The sequence below is a fragment of the Pezoporus occidentalis genome, unplaced genomic scaffold, assembly GCF_034315485.1.
Source record: "Pezoporus occidentalis ecotype Australia unplaced genomic scaffold, CSIRO_AGI_Poc_V1 ctg154, whole genome shotgun sequence".
NCBI classification, from domain to species: Eukaryota; Metazoa; Chordata; class Aves; order Psittaciformes; family Psittacidae; genus Pezoporus; species Pezoporus occidentalis.
This window is the reverse complement of record NW_026913361.1, coordinates 907,986-931,057: the sequence shown is the minus strand read 5'-3', so window position 1 is coordinate 931,057 and position 23,072 is coordinate 907,986. Positions and strand designations below refer to the sequence as shown.

At 42.0% G+C, this 23,072-nt stretch overlaps 1 protein-coding gene across 20 annotated transcripts in view; it reads left to right on the top strand.

The window, feature by feature from the left end:
- Nucleotides 1-23,072, top strand: part of ADGRL3 (adhesion G protein-coupled receptor L3) — a 516,853-nt gene that overhangs the window by 438,502 nt on the left and 55,279 nt on the right. For 19 of the 20 annotated variants that reach the window (XR_009963392.1, XR_009963393.1, XM_062611552.1 and 16 more), the window contains 6 exons: nucleotides 70-278; nucleotides 947-1,123; nucleotides 11,722-11,931; nucleotides 12,432-12,652; nucleotides 20,017-20,083; nucleotides 21,464-21,555. Coding sequence is in view for 18 of the 20 variants with exons in the window: in XM_062611552.1 (XP_062467536.1) it covers nucleotides 70-278; nucleotides 947-1,123; nucleotides 11,722-11,931; nucleotides 12,432-12,652; nucleotides 20,017-20,083; nucleotides 21,464-21,555 (976 nt within the window). In the remaining 2 variants the exon portion in view is untranslated. The remainder of the gene's footprint in view (nucleotides 1-69; nucleotides 279-946; nucleotides 1,124-11,721; nucleotides 11,932-12,431; nucleotides 12,653-20,016; nucleotides 20,084-21,463; nucleotides 21,556-23,072) is intronic. The other variant, XM_062611533.1, reaches the window with a different exon arrangement.

Genomic DNA, 23,072 nt, shown 5'->3' with positions numbered 1-23,072 from the left:
AAAAAAAAAAAACCACCAAACCAAACCAGTGCACTGACCTGGATGTCTAACCTCTTACTACTCTTCTAGGTGAAATCAGGGTAGCTTTTGTGCTGTACAATAACCTGGGCACTTACCTCTCCACGGAGAATGCCAGCATGAAACTGGGAACAGAAGCAATGTCGACGAATCATTCCGTCATTGTCAACTCCCCTGTCATCACGGCAGCAATAAACAAAGAGTTCAGCAATAAGGTTTACCTAGCTGATCCCGTGGTGTTTACTGTCAAGCACATCAAGGTGAGTGAGTTTGAAAAGCACTTTTTTCTTTTCCTAAAACAGAGTGATGCAAAAGTTGGCTCATGTGAGGCCCCAAGTAGTCCTTGATTAGATTTTGAATTATACATTTGTTCCTTTGCACTTTGTGTTATTTATGAAGAATCTCTTTTATGCTGCATTAATAAAAGTAGAGTCTCCTTCAAACCGATGCCCATTGCTCAGATGCTGACACACGTCATTCTGTAATTAAAAACTACCAATATATTAGACCATAATATTATTTTATCATGGTGGCAGGGGATATTAGAGGAAAGTGGAATTACAGTGAAAGAGGACAGCTAGTCCTCCTGTTAGCCAAGCGCAGTCATTGCAAAAGTTGATTGCTTAAAGCAATTAATTTCTCTGTTCTGCAATGCAAATGAATCAATCTGGTTTTGAAGAGCTGGATTTAGTCTATGGCTGAAATTAATCAAGAACAAAGAACTAAGTTTGCATTAGCAAAGAGAGCAGCAACAATCTAACTTGTTGGTATCAGCAAGTAGTACTTGACGTATAAAACCACTGCTGACTGTTTATCCAGAATTAAAGGGTGAGATTTACCGAGTGCCTCTGGAAAAAAATAAATAGTGCATTTAGAAATCTATGAAACCCTATCATTTTTACTGCATTTATTCATTTCTTCCCTGCAGCAGTCAGAAGAAAATTTCAATCCAAACTGTTCATTCTGGAGCTATACAAAGCGTACAATGACAGGGTACTGGTCCACCCAGGGGTGTCGCCTCCTGACAACTAACAAGACACACACCACATGCTCCTGCAATCACCTAACGAACTTTGCGGTCCTGATGGCACATGTGGAAGTTAAGGTAGGCATTGTCAATTCCCAGGCTGCCAGTGTCCTGGGCAGGAAAAGTGGCCAATGTAACATCATTTTGTTACTGCAAATGAAGCTGAGCAGAGAATTTGCTGTGTGACTGTAACTCTAACAGTAGAAACCATCTGGTATAAAGCATCCTTCTGCTATATGGTGAAACAGGAGATAGTCACACCAATGCAAAGCCTGTCTTGAGCTACTGCCATGGTCGGCTCTAAGCTGAGGATGATAAGTGAGCAGAATTAGCTGTTACCACATCCTTTGCTTACTGGTGCAGAACATGTCCTAGCTGGGTCTTTGCTCATGGGTCCCTCACTGTGGCACCAGGGAGTAGAGGGCACCCTGAATGCTGGGACAGAAGTGTGCAGAGCCTGCCTTGTGAGGTGCAATCTGTGTGTCCTGCTAGCAACAGGTGCAGATACACTGCTGTACATGTTTGTGCGAGGTGCATGTGTGGAGCCAAAAGTATTTTCCAGATTCCATCTAGGGACAAAAAGTACATTCTCTGTATCTCATTATGGGACAGCAACCTACACATAAAAGGGAACTCCTTATACCGTCCTGTACATCTACCCAAAGTTAAATTGTTAGCTAGTTCTGTTGCCTGCATTTAGGTCCATGGTGTAATTCTGGCTTCTGACATGACTATCCCCACTGGAGCTAAAGAATTTACTCCTGAAAGAAGTTGTTAATCATGGTAGTAGTGGCTTGGAGAGTGACGTGCACATATGGGATTTTATTCAATAGGAGAATGGTTGGGATGATCCTCCATTTCCTGAGCTGTCTTTGCTGTCTTTGGTTGAGAACAGTCTCAGCTGCTGTAGAAAAGAGAAGGCCCTGATGACCAAAACATTTTGCCCTAGTGATTTTCTGTGTTGCAGTATCTCCCTTTCACGTGCCTGGCACTACGGCAGGATGCGTGGCTCTGAGCTAAATATAGATCTAGTGTCTTCCATGCAGACAGAAGGTTTCAGAGCTACTTTCATGGCTGCATAACTGCAGCAGCTATTATGTTTTTAAAAGATCTTTTCTCAACTATTCTTCCAGTGTCACTCCTTCGTATATTTTTCTTTCACATGATAATCTGAAGAGGAATGTGAAGGGTTGCAATAAAATGTATATATTAAAGAACCATCATGCGTGACCAAAGCTTAGGAAAAAAAAAAACCAAAGAAATGGGAGCCTGGCAGCACATTTGCCACAGCAGCTGTGTCCAGTGGAGAGGGGCAGGATAGATCTGCTGCTGCTGTGGGATGATGTATCCATTCCATTCTGCAGGACTATCAGTCCAGGAGACATACCATTAAATGACTGTGGCATTATCCTGGGAGATGTCTGAAGAAATGTTTTATTCAGAGCACAAGTTTACATGTTAATGGCATTATGCAGTCAAGGTCTGGTTTTGTCAGTTTCCTAAAACTGCTTGAATTTTCAAAAGAAATGTGTGTTTGGCTTATTATCAGCTGCCTGGAGTTAACAGATATACCTGAGTCACTGAAGTCGGAGGTTGTACCTGGGAAATGCAGGTAGCTTTCCACTCCACTGATGTGAATGAGGGCGATCCCTACTGCAGGGTGCAGATACAGGCTAGCACGGAACAAGCCTCTTCTCAAACCGCAACCAGGTCAGCCTTGTCTGCATGGCATTTCACTCAAACTTCATTAGACTAGTAGTGCTGGTGTTATCTCATCTTGCAGAAAGAGAATGTGAGATCCTTGCTTGTCCGTGCTCAGCCAGCAGGTTTGAAAGAGCTGCAGCTGGAAGCTTTTCAAATGCTGAGCCAGTGTTCTATTAGCTGGTGGGTGTTCCTGGGTGTTAATGAGTGTCCTCAAGACTTTCAGGTCATGTTTTATCATCTGGATGCAGCCAAAGTATCATTGTTCTAAGAGCCAAATTGCCTCCACTTTGTTGACTGTTGTGATGCAACTGGATAGCTTTCTGGCATGTCTGCTTTAGCAATCGTCCTGGTCTGAGGACAAAGGTACCTGTGTATCCTGCAAACATCTGCAGCTCCTCCCTCCAGCTGCTCATCACCTTGCTCTTCCTAGTAGCATCATCCTACTCTGTTTTGCTCGTGGAACTGGCCGTATGGCTTGGCAAATCTAGGAAGTGGCTTGTATGACATTCCTTCTGCTGTTGCAATGAGTTGATTTTGAAGTCTTGGCAGCAGAATACCTGCTGTTTTGGAAAGGTGGAGGTTTAAAAATAAATGGTGGTTGTTGTCATTTATTGACTCCCTCTCATCTCTTGTAAGTGTGCTTTTGAGCCATTTTGTTGTTTTGTGTCCTGTACAAAAAGGCATTTCTAGCCTCAAAGATCTTTTTGCCTTCTTGGAGGTGGAAAGATCCGTGAGGAAAGAATGTTGCATGCTGGTGCAGGACCTCTTACGGCAGTGTTCCAGCCAGTGACTAGGATCTTTAAGGAGGACTGTTGTACACATAATAATTAATAATATTCTGGTACTTTTGCAACAGAAACAATTTTCTCTTGTTATTAAGATTTGTAGTTTACTGACTTCAGTTTGTTGGATTTTTGGATAGAGGGAGCATCCTTTGGTGTAAGCACCCTACCTAATGAGACCAAACACCAGGCATTGTGAGAAGTGGACATTGGTGTCCTGCTTCTTAATCAAAAGCCAGCACCAATTTGACAAGTGTCACATCTGGTCATGAATGATCTCCCTCCTTGGCAGGATAGCAAAGACTGTGTTCTTTGGAGGAGACCCTGGTGGCTGCTCTGTGTTGTTATGGCCTCAGATTTAATTAATTATTAGCAGAACCTTTGTGGCAAGGTGGAGCTGGAATGTAGCACTGCTGAGGAGGTGATTGAAGGTCATCTGGCTCTTTAGCATGAAACAGCAATATGTCTTTGTCCAAAGGGGCAAAAAATGACATTACCTTACCATGGTGGCAGGGATTTATTGGTGTGCTTCAAGAGCAGAATTTTCTGGGTTCAATGCCAGTCTTAAGAGGACGAGATTTTAATTTGAATATGCTTCCTGCCTGTTTAAATTAGTTGGGCCTAGAGTTTCCTATTCAGTTACGTATTTCAGTGGTGTAAATAATGGTGCCCAAGATAAAGAGCCTGTTGTGCAAATGGGCAGGATGTATAGGTGTTGGGAAAAGCGATGGACCCGCACCCGCAGGTACCCCTTTGGCTGCTGTCAGAGCCCCAGTCAGCATGGGAAGAAGACAGCAGGACCATTATGACCTGTGAGCTGGATCTTGCTGATGCATCTTCCTGGCAAGGGCTGGCTTTCGTTACAGAACTGCAGCATTTGTTGTCCTTTTGGACAATTTACAAGGGAAAATGAGAACCTCTCTTTGGAAACAAATTTTAAGGCTCGGAATCAAATCACTGTTCAGCTAAGAAGTTTGTTTGGCTTGTGTTACAGGAAAATTATTATGATCTTACCGATATTTTGTTAAATTATGAGGTATATTTAACATAGATGAGATCTATGTTAAATATCTATCTTTTGTTTGAATCAGGAGGATATTAGGTAAAATCCTTAAATGCTATAAAAATATAATGGTTTCCATGCTGTGGGACAAAGCCATTCTTAAATAAGCCATTCTACCTATGTGATTGCTGCAGAATTATTCTAAATTTACAAGCTGTTTTTCATATAAGCTTGCTCTTTACATCATATTAGTTACAGCAGATGCATCTTAAATGTACGATGGGGAAAAATACGCAGACAGAAAACAAGTTCATAGCTGGTGAGAAAAATACAATTAAAAAAATCATCCAAAACAGAATAAGCAAAGGTACCTCAGGGTAGATAAATGTTGCTTATCAGTATGTAGTGAATGCCAGAGCTTACTCTTCTTTTAAAAATAAGTAAAACAAGGAGGGGCTGTGTATGTCTTTTAACTGTAGCAATTAACTGGAAGCTTTCAGATGTTATTCTATACCATAAACACATTACACCTTGCTAATTATTTGGGGAAAGGAAGCATAAGGCAAAGTAAGGTGAGAAAGGAATAAAAATATGTGAAGTTTAAATAGAATGCAATGGTCTGTTGCCTAAAGCAATACAGCCATTTCAGATATAAAGAACAAGCTGAAGCTGTTGCAGTGCTGGCTTATCCATATATTAGCACTGTGGGATTGACCAATAGTGGATGAAACCAGAAGTAGGTGCAGGATTGCAAAACCACCCTAACTGCAGAATTAAATTACTGAAACTGCCATATAATGAATTTTGGAAGACAAATTGTTTTGTACAATCAAAGAGGTTAACACTAAAAAAAAAAAAAAAAAATATATATATATATATATATATTGCACATTGCAAAAAGTAACTTATTCTAATGTGGTTTTAATAAGAATTATTTTAATTAAGCGTAAAAGTCATTAAATGTGCTTGTCTTCAATCAGATTTTAAAATTCAAAATACAGCAGTAATGGAGCTTGTGTTAGGAACAGAAATATGAGATTTTATGAACTCCAAGAATAAGGAGTTGTAAACAGCACATTTAATTGTACCTTAGGTCAAATATACCTATTAGGTCAAGTAATCTATGCCTACAAGGTTCTGAGTTACTGGCTGGGCTTAAACCATTACAAAGGTTGGTTCAGTGTTGCACCTACTAGCAGTGCTTAAGCTTTTTGTCTAGGTGGGCAGGAAGTCACTCAGGGGGCTTCCTTGACTTGCCCACCCTTAGTTTGACACACGCTGGTTTTGGTTGAGCCCTAGTTGTGTCTTACTGTTGCTAGCTCTGCAGGGCTGGATGTCTTGCTGGTCCTTGTACATGTGTTTCTCAAAGCATTGACCCAGATCTTCTCAGGTGGCCATTTTTGGGTGTCCAACCTGAAAACATCTAGAGCCTGGCTTCAGAAAGAGAACTGTGAACCCATTCATTCCCCTAGTCTAAAGGGTACATATTTGCTTAGCATTGCCCTTTTCGACTCTCCAATCTGCAAGCCAGATCTAGTTGCACCATAAGGAGCTATGCCGCAGAGCATGGGGACAGCATCACCCTGCAGTATTTTCTGATCCTCTGCCCCAAAATGAACAATTCAAGTAGCTCCCATTGCAAGTGCTTAGCCTTGCCTCGTATCTTGTTGCTACCCTTTTCCTTTCTAGCTGACAGCAGGGTGAGTGTGAGAACCAAAGTGAAGGTAGAGGCCATGGTGTGGTGGAGCCAATGGACCAGCTGTCTCCTGGCACCAGGCTGGGTAAAACCATCCATGCAACAGCAGAAACTGACAATGCTGTGACCAGATTTTTTCCCGGAACTCAAATTAACAAGCTGCCAGCTTGGCTGGGTAGATGTCTACACTGAGTTTTGCACAGCTGCCATAGCTCATTTCTTGGGTCAGAGATGTCTTATGAGTAAGCAGAGCTGCGCTGCCTTGCTAAATCCAGGCAGCATAGGAGGGCAGGATGATTGATGCAGTTATTGTCTCAAGCCTTTCCTCCTGTCCACAGCTGAGTCTGTCCTCAACTACACCTCAGTTGCAGTGATATCCTTGGGTATAGGTGATTATGAGAGAAATGCTGGGCTCTTGCTACATGCCCTCACCTCATTATGTATTGCAAACTCTACACTCTAACACAGAGTTTGTAAGACATAGCAAGGTAAGGTCTGTACCTATTTCTATGCACCTACCCCCATACCACTTTATTATGGCTATGGAAATTTCTGTGGCTTCTGCTGGCTGCTGCTTTTAACAGTCACTGGAAGGCTGTTGCATTTAGGGGAGAAGCTTGAGAGAAAGGGTTCTGCTAGGAGGCCTTCATCTTGCTGACAAAGACAGAGGAGGAGGAAGTTGTGTGATCTGTACAGACTAAGAAGACAGCTCTGAAGACTAAGGCAAGGAGAGAAAAGATGGTTAAACCACCTTGCAGGAGTGCTCAGGGATCTAAGCCTTATATCAGATGGTCATAGTTTGAAGAGTGTGATGTTGCAGACTCTTCAGGTGTGGCTGAAATGGCTTCATGTTGGAATTAAGCTCTCTTTATGATAGAATCACCTTTGCAGAACATAGAGGGGAAATGTACCAGATCTGTAGATGCTGTGTCTGCTGTGGAGCAGAGCTGCCTGCCTCCCTCAGTGAATCCTTGAGAGGAGGGAGATGATGAGTGGGATCTCCCCAGCACATATCCCTCTTGACCACAGGGAAGAGAAAGCCCCCTCAAAACCTGTCATGCCTTCATAGCCACATCCAGCCCAGACACTCTGCAGGAGCCCTTGGGGTTTCTTCCTGGTCCCTGTAGTCCAGCTGATGTTGGCATATCTGCAAAAACATTTACCTCTTAAGCAGCCCTTTGCAGTTAGCCATGAAGCATTGCAGCCAGATTGTTGCAGTAATCCTCCCTCAAGAACAGCAGTGGGGGAAAAAGGGCAGAGGGAGCCTGCATGGCCCCAGACAGCTACAAATCTAAGGAATAGAATCAGCAACATGCAGGAGTTCAAACGTGTCCCACTTGGGTCTCTGCCCAGCCCAGCACACTGCCAGCTCCCACCAGGGACTGAATGGTCATATCTGAGCTAGTTGATGGCACTGTGTTTTTATTTACTGCTAGCTTATTCTTTCACTCCCAATCATACTACTCTTTCCGTTCCTGGAGGGACAGATTAGGCAAAGGTCCTAGGCTGCTGGCAGCTCGGTTTGGCTGCTGTTTTCTTCCACTGATGTTTTTAATAAGGAAGGAAATGGTTGTTCATCTCAGGGAGAGCCATTCTGTCATAAGCTGACATTCCCTGGGACTTGTTTTTATTAGCTCTGCTCTGGTTTACAGGCACTGACAGAGCTGCTCATTGATTTTCTCAGCCCAAATAATATCTAGGCTGCCTGCCCACCCTGCTGTGGTTGTGACCAGGGCTCCCATAAGTCCTCCTGCACAGGTTTCCATCGGTGCTCTCCTCCTGCAGCTCTTGGCCCCACTGGAGCAAAAGTAGGGTTTTTTTCCAAAGCTGGAGAAATCTTCTTTAATTGGGCTTTGGAGTCAGGCTCATGCCTAAATCATAAATGTAAAGGGTATTTAATATAGAAACCCATCCATTGAAGTGGATTCTTTCTTTCAATTACTCAATAAGTCATTCCTGTGTTGCAAGTAATCTGCATGTCAGTTTACCTCTAAAGCTAGTGTAACTTAGTGGTAACAAAACTCATTGGCTTGCATTCTTGACCATGACAAGACCATGACATTTCATGGTCTTGACAGCCATGGTGATTTTGGGCAGGGAGGTGTTTGATTGATGCTCTCAGGAAATTGTCGCTTAGACTGATGTCTGGTATCTCCCATGGGCTTTTCTAGTTGCCCAGATGTTTGGGGAGGTTATGAAGAAGCAAGAGTTGACTGTTATCAATACACTGGTGGTCTCAGATGTATTTTGCATGCCTTAGGGACCCTAGGGTTGCAGGGTGCTGGAAGGATATTGCTAGTATGTGCATCAGTTATTTTATCCTTAGTCAGGGAGTGCTTGAACACTACTGGTCAGAGCACGGAATATGCACCTCTTGCATGTCTCTGCAGATGGGGGACCACGCTTGGAGTTTGCAACCCAGGTATGAAATCTTGTTTATCATACTTGACCCTGGAATATACCAACTGTGTAAACCAGGTACGTTGCTCCCTTGTTTGTGATGGCAACCAGGTGATGGGAAGGATACTCTCGCGTCATTGAGAAGTGATTACCACAATTCCTCCTTTTCCCATAATATTCTGCTTTGTGGCCTATGGCAGTGTAGTTTCAGTCTTCAGCAACAGGCGAATTCCCTTTTGTTGGACTTCTTGGTGTTAAAGCTCTGGATGTGCCTGGCCTGGGGACAGCTGGCGCTGCCATGGGAAGAATGCCAGTGTTTATCAACTCCTCCCTGAGCCATCGTCTCTGCTGTGGCAACTGAAATAGGGCATCTCAAACAGGATGGAACACACTCAGCCTTTGAAATCCAGCTCAGTCTTGGGCTTTACTAGAAAAGCTACAAATTCATATTTTTCCCCTGAGGTGTTTTTTAAATTGCTCTTGTTCCCAGTTTATTGTTATTATTCTGTTTTGTTTGTTCTTTTGTGAGTTTGTTGAGTTTTGGGAGGGAGGTTGTAATTAGAGCGAAGTTGTTTCTATGGTTGTTTCCCAGCACCCCAGGGATGGGTATTATGTACATAAAATAAGTATTATCATTGCAATTAATATTAAAAAGAGGAGTAGTAAGAATGAATAATAATACAGCAGTGAAGACTCTGTTTCTTTCTAAGCATGGTGAGCTTTGTGGGCAAATGGCCTTTCCCTGGGAAAGACCATGAACCTAGATGGCAGGATACCTCTCCAGGAGCAAAACAACCCCTAATTCCTGCATTGTCTTAAGGTCAGCAGGGATATATTACAGGAGCTGAGACTTGAGAGATTCATCTTATGTAGGGGAATAAGACCCTGTGCCAAGCTAACTTTGTTTTGGGATAGATGAATCTGTGCTGTTGGCCACATCTGGATGGGATGGATCCATCTGGCCAAAGTCTGCCTGGTTTCTTTTTCCTTGCGTCAACTCACATTAGCTGCCTTGCCTGACTCACCCAGCCCAAGAGCTTTTGGTCACTTCAGCCTGTCAGGGTGATCTAATCAGGTGAGCTGGCAGGGTTGTTCAGGGAGATGTTCTCCTGCTGTTCCCCAGCAGCATCAGACAAAAGAAAGAATGATTTGCAAGGTGCAAGTTTTGCATTAACATTTTTTTGCACTGAGTTAAGAGGGATGGATGAGCTGGAATGACACAGATGTGTGGCTGCCAGGAAAATGACGTGTGCTTCCTCTTCTCAGTTTTCTGGGTGATGCTGAAGGAGCTGGCTAGAACAGGCATTTCTGTCATGATCTACAGTAAGCACACAATGATTTCTTGCCTCTCTGTTGGCCTTGTGATCCCTAGTTCCTTAGATATTTGAAATACTCAGGAAGAGCTGCAAGAGCATTTGAGGAAAGGAGCCCTCATCTCTCCACCTCCAAGTCTCCCTGGAGAGAAAACTTCCAGCATGGAAGAGATGGAATGGAAAGTCACTCCCCATCTTTCATTATTATTTGATGCCTATCACTCATGCTGATAAAGCCAAAGAGCTGAAAGGTTTGAGCTGTTTCTCGCGGGTGCTGACATAGCAGAGTGTATATCAGGAAAGGACTGACATTTGATGTGGCTTTATCATTGGCAAGCAGGCAAATAAAATGGATAAATTAATCACCTTTTCCCTCCGTCTGTCATAAGCTTTTATCCCACAAGGAGGAAAATGTTTCCAGTTTGTCCTGGCTTTTTGAAGTGTGGCACTATTGTATTTGCCAGCCTACATAATGCCTAAGTCATCAAAATACCAGAGGTGGAGAGGAATGTGAATACCACTTATAGCACAGCCTGGAAGACCACAGAGCTGGGTTTCAAGCCTGTCCAGTCTATTTGAAAAGCCCCCAGAGATTTCCAGCCAATCTTTCCCTCAGCTCACTGACTCTAACTGCTTAGCTCTGAGCAGCCGTCTCACATATCACGACGTATTTCTCATTTCTCATTTGCATTTAATAAGTAATGATATCTCTAATTTCACTGCATCTGGTGGAAACATGGAGGGTTATGGGCAAGCTTTACAGCCTGAATAAGGAATAAAGAGGTGGGATAGCATTGGTGTCAGGGTCCCAGAATGCCCTCCTCTTTTCTGGGAGAGATGTGCGTTGTAAGCCCAGGAGCAATCCAGTGGTGTTTTATCAGCAGAACTAAGGCACACCTATGCTGCCCCTTGCAAAACTTTGTTGCTGGGTTGCTTGATGTTGTCACTGCAGTGGCCATATTTGCATGGCTTTGGGGTAAAACCATGTTACAAGTTCATCACAGGGAATCTCACTTTTGGGGCTGTCTTAAAATCTCCATTCTGTTACAATTTAAAAGGAAATTAATGTTAAAAGGTCTGTCTTTTTTTCTGGGTAGCATTCCATAGATCAGGCTGACTTCCCAGGAGTTTTAAAATACAGCTCTAGGGTTTGAAAAAAAAAAAATAAAATTCAACTTTCTTTCGCCTTCCCTAGTGGAAAAAAACAAACCAAAACAAAACACAAAAAACCTCAAGACATTTAAGTGATCTTTTTCTGTCCAAAGGCTTTAAGCTTATATGTCTCTGTGAACATTTAAAGAGAGTCTTTTTTCACTGCTGGTAAATGGTTGTAATGGACTTGTGGTTCTAATCTGCACGATGTTGTTAGCAGGAAACATTTTTACACTGGAATCACAGTGTTCGATGATTCTTTATACTATGCGTGCACACTCCTTTGCCATATTTGCTAAAGTTGGAGCTGCACATAAGGCTAGCTGTGACATCTTGGTATTTTCAACAGCAGCATAATTGTTTCTATGATATTTTGGGGTCTGAGTCTGCTCAGAGTACCTGCAGTTTGCCAGATGCTTTGGAATCTGTGTTTCAGGTTGCAGCTTTCTTGATGAGGGATTCAAGTGTAGGTCCATTTAGTCTTTTTGCTACTGGACCCCTTTGCCACAGTTTGGTGACTGGATACAAATATTTGGGAAAGGGCCTCAGACAAAACCTCACTCTGTGTCTGGGATGGATTAGAAATCGCATGCGACTGATGATTTGTTTGTTTGTTTTATTTCCAGCACAGCGATGCAGTCCATGACCTGCTCCTGGACTTCATCACATGGGTTGGCATCCTGCTGTCACTGGTCTGCCTCCTGATCTGCATCTTCACCTTCTGCTTCTTCCGTGGACTTCAGAGTGACCGCAACACGATTCACAAAAACTTGTGCATCAGCCTCTTTGTGGCAGAACTCCTCTTCCTCATTGGCATTAACCGGACTGACCAACCGGTAAGAGACAAAGCACTTTCTGCTCCTGCCGTAGGCTCTCATCTCAGTGCGTATGGGATGTTTGACCATGCAGTGAGATGTATTCCAGCACTGCCTTAATTCAGTACATGACTTCTTGAAGGGTCGGGCCCCTGGTTGTTAGTGGGGAGTCATATACTGGTGCCTACTATTATTTCAGAGGCTGTATGTGCATTATTTGTAAAATAGGTGTTATGTTTATTAAGGTTGCAAAAGTGCATTTATACTATGTACATCTTTGCATTTTGATTTGCCAGATTGTGTACATACGTGCCTTTCTATCTTTGAATGTAATTTATAAATGCAGATATGTGTTTATTTTAAAGTAGTTCACAAACATTTTCCAAGTGAAAAAAAAAGTTCTTCCTTTGGAGAAGAACTCCCTCATTCTTATTAAACTTTCCGGTAAGAGTAATCCTGACTGTTGCATTAATTCAGCATGGTACAAACACCTTCCCTTGCTCTTTTCAATCCGCATGCAGATTGCCTGTGCCGTCTTTGCTGCCCTCCTGCACTTCTTCTTCCTGGCAGCTTTCACCTGGATGTTCCTGGAGGGGGTGCAGCTCTACATCATGCTCGTGGAGGTTTTTGAGAGTGAACACTCCCGGAGGAAGTATTTCTATTTGGTTGGCTATGGCATGCCTGCACTGATTGTGGCTGTATCAGCAGCGGTGGACTACAGGAGCTATGGCACAGACAAAGTGTGAGTGGGATTTGGCACTTGTCAGGAGAGATGGGAGTGGGGAGGAGAAGGAAAGCAAAGAGCCCAGAGACCTGGCAGACAAAGGAAGCTTGTGCAGACAGCTCAGCCAGGAGGCATGCCTTGCTTTATCTTTGTGTCTCTAACACACTCCATGATAATAGAGGACAAATTCCTCATTATGAAAACATTTGCAAAGGTATTTTCTTGGGGATGTCAATTGGGGAAAATTTTATCACATCATTGCATAAGATCAGCAGAGGTGGCTGTCCTAAGTCTCAATTTGGTACTGTATCAGCAAGGTCATCCTTCTTCTCTAGCCAAAGAGTATTTTTCATTTAGATAACGAAACATTGCTTTCTTCTTCCTCTTTTTTTAAGTGTTGTGTCAAATTAACCAAGCCTGCACACAAAATAGGTGATGACCATGGAGTGCATTAGACTCTTTGCAAATTGGAAGTTACATCATTTATCATTATGAATATTCTTAAATGTTTTCAACATTGCTGAAGCTGGTATCAAAGCACAGCTCAGATGATCATGCAACAGTGTCTAATGGAAAACCCAGTGAAAATCAAGCCTTTGATTTTCTTTGCCAGCTTTGTTACAATAGCACTAACAATGTGTTTTATTTACTTTTTTATAACAATGTGGGTTTTTTTATCCTCTTTCTGTTGTTGGGCTGCCTTTCCCCTGTCATTTTAATTGAATTAAGGGCTCAATCTGAAGGAATGCATAGCAATGAGCTGATGGTGTTTTTAAAGATCTTTTTAAGCATAGGTTTGGTCAGCCCATGGCTCTAGTTGATATTCTCTTAAATTCAACTGCAAATTTTTTGCCTGAAACTTTATTGATATATATCAACCTGATCCCTTGCAGAAGCAAATCTGTAGAGCAGTGGAACTGCTCATGACCCATTACTGTGCCAGCTGGTAGGCTTGCATCCCAGCTGGATATTTGCCTCATGTTCCTCCCATGAGTAGGTGAATAGCAACCTGAATTTGTATAAATGTCATAGTTTGTGGAAAGGAAATGGCACACGCAGTTAAAGACAGTAAGTTTTCAAGGATTTCTACTAGTTTATGCGAAGTATTTTTACTGACTTTGTCAGGCTTAAGGGGCAAAGAAAAAGTAACACAACAGCTGATTACAGTTTTTGGAGAAGACTGTTCTCATCAGCTGCTGCCCGCTTTCTGACCCAACCAACTCTTTCATTCACATCCCCTCTTAAGCCATATATAGGCTTCCACTGAATCAGATCTTCAAACATCCTGTCTTATACCTTTAGAGAAATTTATTCTTACAGTGGTGTTTCTGTAGGAGACCTATCTTTTCACAGTGGCCTGTGTGGGGCACACTGAGCCTTAAACATGTTACAGCTGAAGAACCATGAGTCCAGCTCTCTGGAAATCCAGATAGGATGCTCTTGCAGATTTGCCATCACTGGAGCTGTGTCCACCCCGGTCTGGTTCACAGTCTGGTGTTTCAGTGGCTTCTTTCCCTGCTGTTCACCCTGTAACTTCTCCAATGTTACAGTTGCAGGGCTTGTAGGACCAGAGCGATCTTTTTTACTTCTCTTTTAATGTTTTGGGCTGCCTACCAAAAAAAGCCAACATTGCAGCTAGTTTGCAATGAAAGCTAGCACTAACTGCATTCTCTTCCAGTACACTATAACTGTTGAGTGTTGAAAAAGTCTTACTTCATTCTCTTATAGTAAAAGGACATCCACAAGTCCAGGGTATTACTTTGGACATGAGACAGCAGCTGATTTGCATCCACCCGCATCTTTGCAAAGTCCCTCTTGATGCTCTGTATGGACAGCTGACATACCAGTGTAGACTGTGGGAGATAGTGGCACACAGCAGGTGGATGTAGAGAGTGGGAACACATCACACCTAACCACAGCTCCTGCAAAGCATCATGGCAGCTTTGCAGTGCTGAAATGTTTCTGTTCCTGTTAAATGAATATATGGACCTTTCTGAAGCACAGCAAAATAAACATATTCCATGGGATACACTGCCTTTTACTTTCAGGCTTTGGGTGTCTAAATGTTTCCATGGTATGGGAGATAGAGGCAGAAACTTTGGCTGAAATTTGCTGGAGGTAAACAACAAAACTTTGCTATCTTTGTATTGAGGAGGCATCAGTCCCATGTGTGTGCCAGTAAAATCTCTCCCTTCCCACAGTATAAAGTAGTATTTTTCATTATTAAACATGTATATATAATACTTTGCAGATAAATATTTACAGAGATTTGCAGAACCAAAAATATTTATTTATAATCTCTAATTCCAGAGTGCAAAATTTTATCGTGTTCCTCTAGTGGAAAATAAAAAACATACAATATGTTTTGTATAACTATCATGCTCCATCTGGTTGATGGATGATGATGTATTTTTCTGTGTAATGTTATTAGAAGGGTAGAACTGATTAGAATTTGTAGTGAACTATATGCCAGGCATACATAATTTGATTGCAAGAAGTTGCTTGGTTTTGCCAGGTTTTGTAAAACATCCTCTGGAATATATTACTTGCCTTCCTCCATTATTTATTGCATTTGTTTAAGCAGGACTTATGGAGCTGTTAGTGTTATTTGTTTTTTGCCTGGCATTTGGTGACACCATTCATACATCTCAGAATGATTTGCTTAGACACCCAATGTAGGTTTTCTTGATTTCATTTTCCTTTTAAATCCAACCCTCCTGTAACACATGTCCCCATTACATAGCCAGGAACAAGCAGCTGTTCCTCTGTCTGTTTCTTTGCTCATTACTTGGTGCTTGTGATTTTCTGAAGCATCCCATCCTAGTATTCACATTGGCATTTTGGAGTAGCTGTACAGTAAAGATACTCTCTTACACTTAAATATTCTAATGATTGGAATTGATCCTTTTACTACTTTTTGTTTAAAAGCAATTTAAACCATTCATATTAGGTGACTGATTTCCTTTTGTAACCAAATAGCAGTGTAGTGATTCCATTAAGAGATCATCCCGTTCAGGCCAGTATGGACTATTCATGTGAGCAAGCTGTTTGGCCCTTTTCCCCCAGATAAATTAGAAATGTTGCATCTCACCTTGTTCTGTTTGTAATTTCTAAAATAGAGGTGAAAAGCAGAAAGCCCCACTGTAGACAGTGTGGACCCCCAGCACTGCCTGAGCAATTCTGTTAATGCTCATGTGAACTTTCAAGTGACTGTTTCTTACAGGCCAGGTCTTCAGATGCTGAGTCTTAAATGACATCTCAAGTTTTGCTGCAAAAAAAAAAAAAAAAAAAGAAAAAGATGATACTGGAATTGCAGTTTTAGACAGTTACACTTGCCTAGTCCTGTGTGTTAACCAAATCCATCCATCTCCTGGTCAGATCTGATGTCAAGCACTGCGATGAGCAGTGCTGTGAAATGCAGAGGGGAAATAGCATTTGCAGTTGTTGTTAGTGTTTGGAAATAACTTGTGTCTAAAATTCAGTAAAAGCTGGATTAAGGTTTTAGCAGCCTCCCTTTGAAAGGACTCACTCAGGTAGCAGACTATCCAAAATCTACAGCAAGAATCCATTCCATATTCCTGTACTGTCCGGGGATTCATCTCAGTGCCTCTTACAAATCTCAGAGGAAAGCATCTATGCTTTGAATGGCTCAATATATTTTAGAAAACATAGGTATATTCATCCACTGGTGATCAAATTCATCGTGACAGGAATCTCTTTATTGTTTCCCCCTCTCTGCCCTTTTGGTATGCTATAAAGCAGGATATACATGGTAAGCAATCCAGCTGTCAGAAAGCAAAATGAAAGCCTGGTGAATGTGCACAGCCTCCAAGTCCATCAGCCAGCTGCCGACATTTTATGCATGTTAATGTCGCTTGGAAAATAGGTTCTAACAATATGGTCTGTCTTGGGTGGCTCCACTGAACTTGTTTTATTTTCAGTATTTGTGCTGGGTATTTGGAGGAGGAAGCATGAGCAATGTAGACCCTGGACTGCTTAAAGCAGAAACTATATTGCACCCTTGAAAGGCATCGTGCATACATATTCCATTACAGCACCCAGACAAGGAGGCTGCATAGCCATGTGAAACAAACTGCTGAGCTCCCATGAACAACATGATGTGTTTAGGGGTCTTCAAATTTTACGGTCCAATGGCAGCTAATGATTGTTTATTGGTTATATTTAATGCACACCAGGGATAGTTTAGTATTTGATTTCTCTTCATGCAGAAAATAGAGTAAACCCTTTGTAGCCTTTATTACTTGAGAAAAGCTTTAAGTGAATATGGCAACTTGTCACTGTGGAAGAGGAAATTAAAAAGTAGAGGAAAGCAGCACCACAGAGCTTGTTATAAGCACTGAATATGCTTTTCTCTTGGAATAAGCAATGGGGTTTTGAACAGCATTCCCTTCACCCACAGATTTCCAGATAATCCACTCTGCCCTGAAGCAGCTCGTTTGCTTAGTGGCAGCAGAGTCTAAACTTGTAATGTGGTAAGTCCATGTTCGTGGTGCAGCTGTGCATGGGGGGTCAGAAGTAACTCAGCCCGAGATTAGCAACTTTGGGAAGTGAGTTGCCTGATTGCTTCCTTGTTTTGAGAAGCTCATTTATTCAGCTCATTGTGCATGTGGTTTTTTGTCTTTTAAGGGAAGAAAAGCTCAGTGTGGCACTTGTCTGATTAGTAATTTACATCTCCTCAACACAATTGGTGAGATGCCTGTGTTTTGATGTTTTGGTCTTAGTTTGCATTTTTAATGAGGTATGATTTAAATGTGTTCAAAGTTGTCTCACTGATGACCACAAAACCCAGCTTTTTTAAGTCCTTCTGAGGACTAGAGGCAGCTTTCCTCTTAGTCACCTAAGACTCTCATAGACAGTTTTATGGAAAGGTGATTTTTCTATTCGAATAGAAATGACATCACATTCTTTAAAGTGTGCGGAGGGAGAAAAAAAAAAAAAGGTTTTCTCCGTTTTTTTGCAAGCTCTACTTTTCCTTAGATGAAGCCATCTCTTGTTGGAAGGGGACCTTTTGCTCTGTGCCTGTCCCCTGCTTATTCTGAGGGCAGGACCTGGTTCCTCCACTGTTTCCCATACACAGCATCCATCTCTTGCCCTGAATTGTGCTTCAAAACCAAAGAGATTTTTTAGGGGAATGGGGTGGAAAATTTTATCCATTTGGCTGTCTGAGAAGGAAACCAGTTGCTTCACTCTTCTTTTGCTCAGCCCAGCACAGCTTTTCCCTCATGCTGTATTTCAGTTTTCACTGATTTTCCCTGTATCCCAATCTATATGCATTCAGAAACAGCTGCATCAGATGTGACCATATGGCTGGCCATCATGCTTCAAGGAGTAAAGAGTAGGTTTATGTCTTTCCTTTTCACTGGGCTTTCCAAGAGCTGGCTCACTCTTCGTGCTGAAGGAAAACCAAGTTTCTTGGCAATTAAAATACAGTCTGCTCCTGACACCTGTGGAAGTATGGGCACGGGATGTTTTGGAAGTTAAACTGGCAAAAAAGTTCAATTTATTTTAATTAAAAAAACACAAACAAACAAACAAACAAAACCCCACCTCTGAGTCCTCTCCCAAACATCAGCACTCTTATTATCAGTAGAAAAAAGTTGTGGGTCTGGGTATTCCCTGATTTATAAGTGTCAACTGAGGCATAAGAACCCATTACACTTTTTTTTTTTTTTTTTCCTGTGGAATGAGGGAGGAATAAAGTCTGAAATTCCATGTAATTGTGTGAACTGCTGCTATGCAGATGTCTTCTTTCAGGGGTGGAGGGAAGGACTTTTTACTGGGACTTTATTACCCTTGAAACCTCTATTCCTCTGTAAAATCTAGTTGCAATTGGGCAACTTTTCAGGTGTTATTATGAGTGATACACAGATGTCATGGTCACATAAACCCTTTCCTGTAATAGATCAGACTCAAATAGCTTCTAGACACTCATGTGGTTCCAATACCAGTTTCATCTGAATCACCTTGAACTTCAGCAGCTGAAGAGGAAACAAGATTTCCCTGCAGTTGCTCTGAAAGCCTGTTTGCCTCTTGCATTAAGATTTTGATGCTGTTACATGATGATTTTGGACGAACAGCTGCAGAAGCAGTTCAGGACTGATGGTTGTGGAAGTGATGGCATTTTAATTTGTGACAAATAGTGGCACAACTATTATATATAGATTGATAGGTCTCCAACACTGATGAGACCTGAAATTTGTATGGTCAGGGAGGCAAGTGAGAAGCTTTCTCTACATTTTTTAGTTTATTCATATTTTGGCTGCTCCCAGTCAGAGAGGTTCCGGACATGTTTTATTCTCTCAGCAAGCTGATCTCTTCTGTGGGGCACAGACCATTCTGCCTTTTGCAAAGTCCATTGCAAGGGAAAAAAAAATATCAGCTCTTGCGCTAGAACTGACATTTGTGAGAGCTGCTATCTCTTCCACCATGATAAATTCATATATACAGGTCCTGTCTCTTGCCTAGTTCTGAAATTCCATCTGATGTTTAGTATAAGAGTGGTTTTGTGCTTTCTTAGTCCTCTGTGTATAAATGGAGCTGTGATTTGCAGCACTGCAAACACGACAAGATATTATTATTTTAAACATCGTGCAAAAGTTTCTTGGAATTTATATTTGTCTGTCTTGTAACCAGTCACTTCCATTTTATCTTCCTGTCGCCTGCAATGAACTAGGAATGGAAATGTAATTTCCCAGGGGCCTTAAAAAATGTGGGGAGTATTAAATGCAGTTGAAATTAAGTGATTAATAATTTAGTTTTAGGCCATGAATCAACTTCATGTGATAGCGCAGACCATATGCAACCCTCGAAACATTAGTGGAAACAAAATGCTCCGGAGGTTCAGGGAAATAAAACGCTCTAAAGGGGAAGTTGCTGAACCTAATTAAACCTCAGCCTTCTGTTACCCAAATCGTGCTTCCTATTTCACCAAATTTGCTCTGATCTGCTTGCTTGAGAAATGCCATCTTGTTTGACAGTTGACAGACAGCTTGTGTTGCATCAGAGCTGGAGAGAAAAGAGGTGCATAAAGCAAAGAAGAAGCTCCATGGATCCTTATCAGACCTCTTCCTTAAAAAAACCCACAGTTCTAAGTATTTTTTTCTGACAGATGCAGAAAGCCTTTGCAGCCATGCCTTGTGCCATTTTCCCTGCTTCCTCCAGAGGTAATTATCTTATTCCATCAATAGCGCTGTCAGAAATTGGGCACATAATTCAGCATTTAAATGAACAAGCAATGTAATATTTCCTGTCTCCCACCGGTGTGTTTTGCTGCTCACATTCTTCTCTGTCACTCTCTCACTCTTGATGTATGTCCTGGGTGCAGTCCTTGAATGCCTTTTTTCCCCTGTGTTTCATTACAGATGTTGGCTCCGACTTGACACCTACTTCATTTGGAGCTTTATAGGACCGGCGACCTTGATAATTATGGTAAGAACTCCTAATTAACTACTCCATCTCTCAGGTCAAGAAATAAAACTTTTGCTGTCCCTTCACGCTTTATCTTTAATTTACACAGATTAATTTGAGAAAGGCATGTTCTTCTTTGACCCCACCTGGCACAAGCAATTAGACCCTCATTAGGAGAGGCTCTTGGCATTGCAAAATACTTGATCAAAATGGGCTGGGGAGCTTCAGAGCGGGCTTTTGCAGAGTTCTGTTTCTACTGCTGGGCATTTAGAATTGCCAAACTATTTTGATGTCCCTCACTGCCCTGCTTTTGCATTCCAGAGCAAAGCTTTGTACTGAACATGCAATAAATCTGGGTTTGGGGAAACGAAATATAACTGGAAGAGGGGTTTGATGGGGGTTTTTCCTTCCTGGCAGAAGTTGAAGCTCATCTAACTTCATTGTTAGCATATTGCCAGTATATCAGCTAACACAGCAACAAGGTAGACAACCCAACTTTAGAGGCAGCTGGAGTTTTCTTATACTTTAATCGCTGCAATATGGCTTAAATAAACCATCCTTTGTTTTGGATAGACTACGGGTTGGCTAACACAGCAAACCAGGCACTCTCATGTCAATGCAGACATTGTCTTTGCTTCTTCTGCAACTGGGAGCTATTTCAGCAGCCCTTCACATAAGGGGGCGGTGTAGGGTGTGAGATGAGGGGTGCAATGCCCCCAGCTGCAGCTGTTGGGTTTTTTTCCCCTTAAGCAATTCATTCATGAAAAGGTATCTTCCCTTTCTGATATGTCTCAAACCCTGGCCTGGGCTTTTGGGGGAACTCCTTTCCAAGAGCTAGCAGACTTGTTTAACATTGAGTCATTGAAACACTGTCGCATCTTTCACAGAACAAATAAAACTCTTTTTCCTTTTAATTTTTCAACTTTGCATTGTGCTAAGTATCTTCAAATATCAGGATTTCCCTGCCCATCTTCCCTGTTACACCATATATTCACAGAAAAAGATGCTTTTGTGCTTCATTACCAGGGGGCTAGCTAAGCAAGATGCTTGAAATGACTTTTCACAACTGTCCATCTCAAGACACGGAAAAATAGTTACAGCAAATATTTTTCATTGTCTGTAACATTGAAGCACTACAGTTGATGTTGGAACCAGCCTCGTATCAGTAGCATATGCAGCACCACAGCTTTCATAATGTTGTGGCATCACCAGTCCTGCAGTCTACAGGCCAGCTCACCTTATAAAATGCTCGGCAATTTTCTGTAATTCAGTTGCTATAAAACTGCAGTGAGAGCTAATTTCCTACAGCGATTCATCTGTTACAGAGAAGAAACTGACTTTCTCCCCATCATGTTGTGTCGTGTCATGTAACCAGTTTTTTTCCTTTACCCCATATTGCAGCTTAATGTCATCTTCCTTGGGATTGCTCTCTATAAAATGTTTCATCATACTGCCATACTGAAACCCGAATCTGGATGTCTTGACAATATAAAGTAAGTTGGTGGGTTTTTTAATTTCTCTATTCCTGTTTCAGTCTTCTGCTGTTTATGCCCCTGTTCTTTTCTGAGGAGCATACAGGGAACCAACTCTGCTGGCAGCAGTGATAACAGAAACAATATGTGTTTTTATGGTACTACAGAGTGTTTTTTAATAGGTACCAACAAGTGACTTATAATGAAGCACTGTTTTTGTTGGGACTTGGCCACCAGTGGTGGCATTTTCCATTCAATTTTCCATGAAGGAAGCAAAGTTGTATTTGCTGTCCTTGAAGCAGGTAACCTCCTAGTCCCTCTGTGTAGAAGGAAATTTTGCCTGATAATTACTGGCTAATTATTTCAGTCTTTACAGGGAAGGTGTTGAAATTGTTGATCATTACTATTTCTCTGTGCTCTGAGGGTGGCAGCCTTACTTATTTTCTGTTTTGGCCCCTGACAGATTTAATGATCCAAATTCTCTCCAGAATCTGATTAGTTTCAACAAGTTGCTGGGATTTTACCTGGGGGTGCCCACATCAGAGGATGTGCTTGCTAGGCAAGGCATGTATTGCCCTTGGACTTGCTAAATATCTGAGCTTGGGCATCTTACTGTGTAGCAAGCTACTTCATTATATTGATAGAATATTAGTCTCCACAATGCCTGTTTATTCAAGTACCTCTGGCTTTAATTACTCACTTCAAAAATACAAGTGAGATTTCAGGTGCAGCGCATGATAAGATGGGGAGCCTGCTAATTAATAAAACCATCTAATGAACTTCCGGAGGAGGAAATTGCTGTAAGTCAGTGCTTTACTGCCCACCCAGGAAAGAGGAGTGTTGTACAACATGGCTGAAAGTTGGTTCTCCCTTCTCTTCCTTTTGAAGAGGCAGAAGGGGAGCTTGCCTAACAAACAAGCTGTTGCAATGACTGAATTGCAGAATTGCAAGGCAGTTCTCAGCAAGGTTATTGTTCTTACAGCAGAGCTGCTCTCGCAGATGTGTCTTTAATTTAAGTTACACCATCCCCCCTTAAAATTTACCCAGCAGGCAATGCATGCAGTGCCACTGGCATGCCACAGCCTGCCATGGGCCTTTGGGTGAAGGTTTAGTTTCTTAATTGTAGCTACTTCTTCAAGGTTTGGGAGGAAAGGGAACCAGAGCCTGCACAAGCACAGGAGACCTCAGTGAGGTCAGGGAACTGCAGGGTGTTCGTTCGCCATGTCTGTCCCTGCCAAGGTTGTGGGCAGGCTGCTCTGCAGTGTGCCTCTGTTTCTTCTGCCATAAATAAGCTAATAGATGAAATTAGAGGAGCAGTCTCTCCTGGATGTCCAGTACTGATGCCAGCATGATAGTCTTTCATTTGGTCTTGGATGAGGTGTTAAAGAAATGGTACATTTAATAATACTTATTAATGTGACTACCCATCATGCATTAGTGCTGTGGGATTCCTTGCTGAGAACAGCCTTTATAAGGTTACCCATCAAAATCTGTCTGGAAAGCTTTGCAGTATGACATTTAAATTAAAAAAAAAGGGG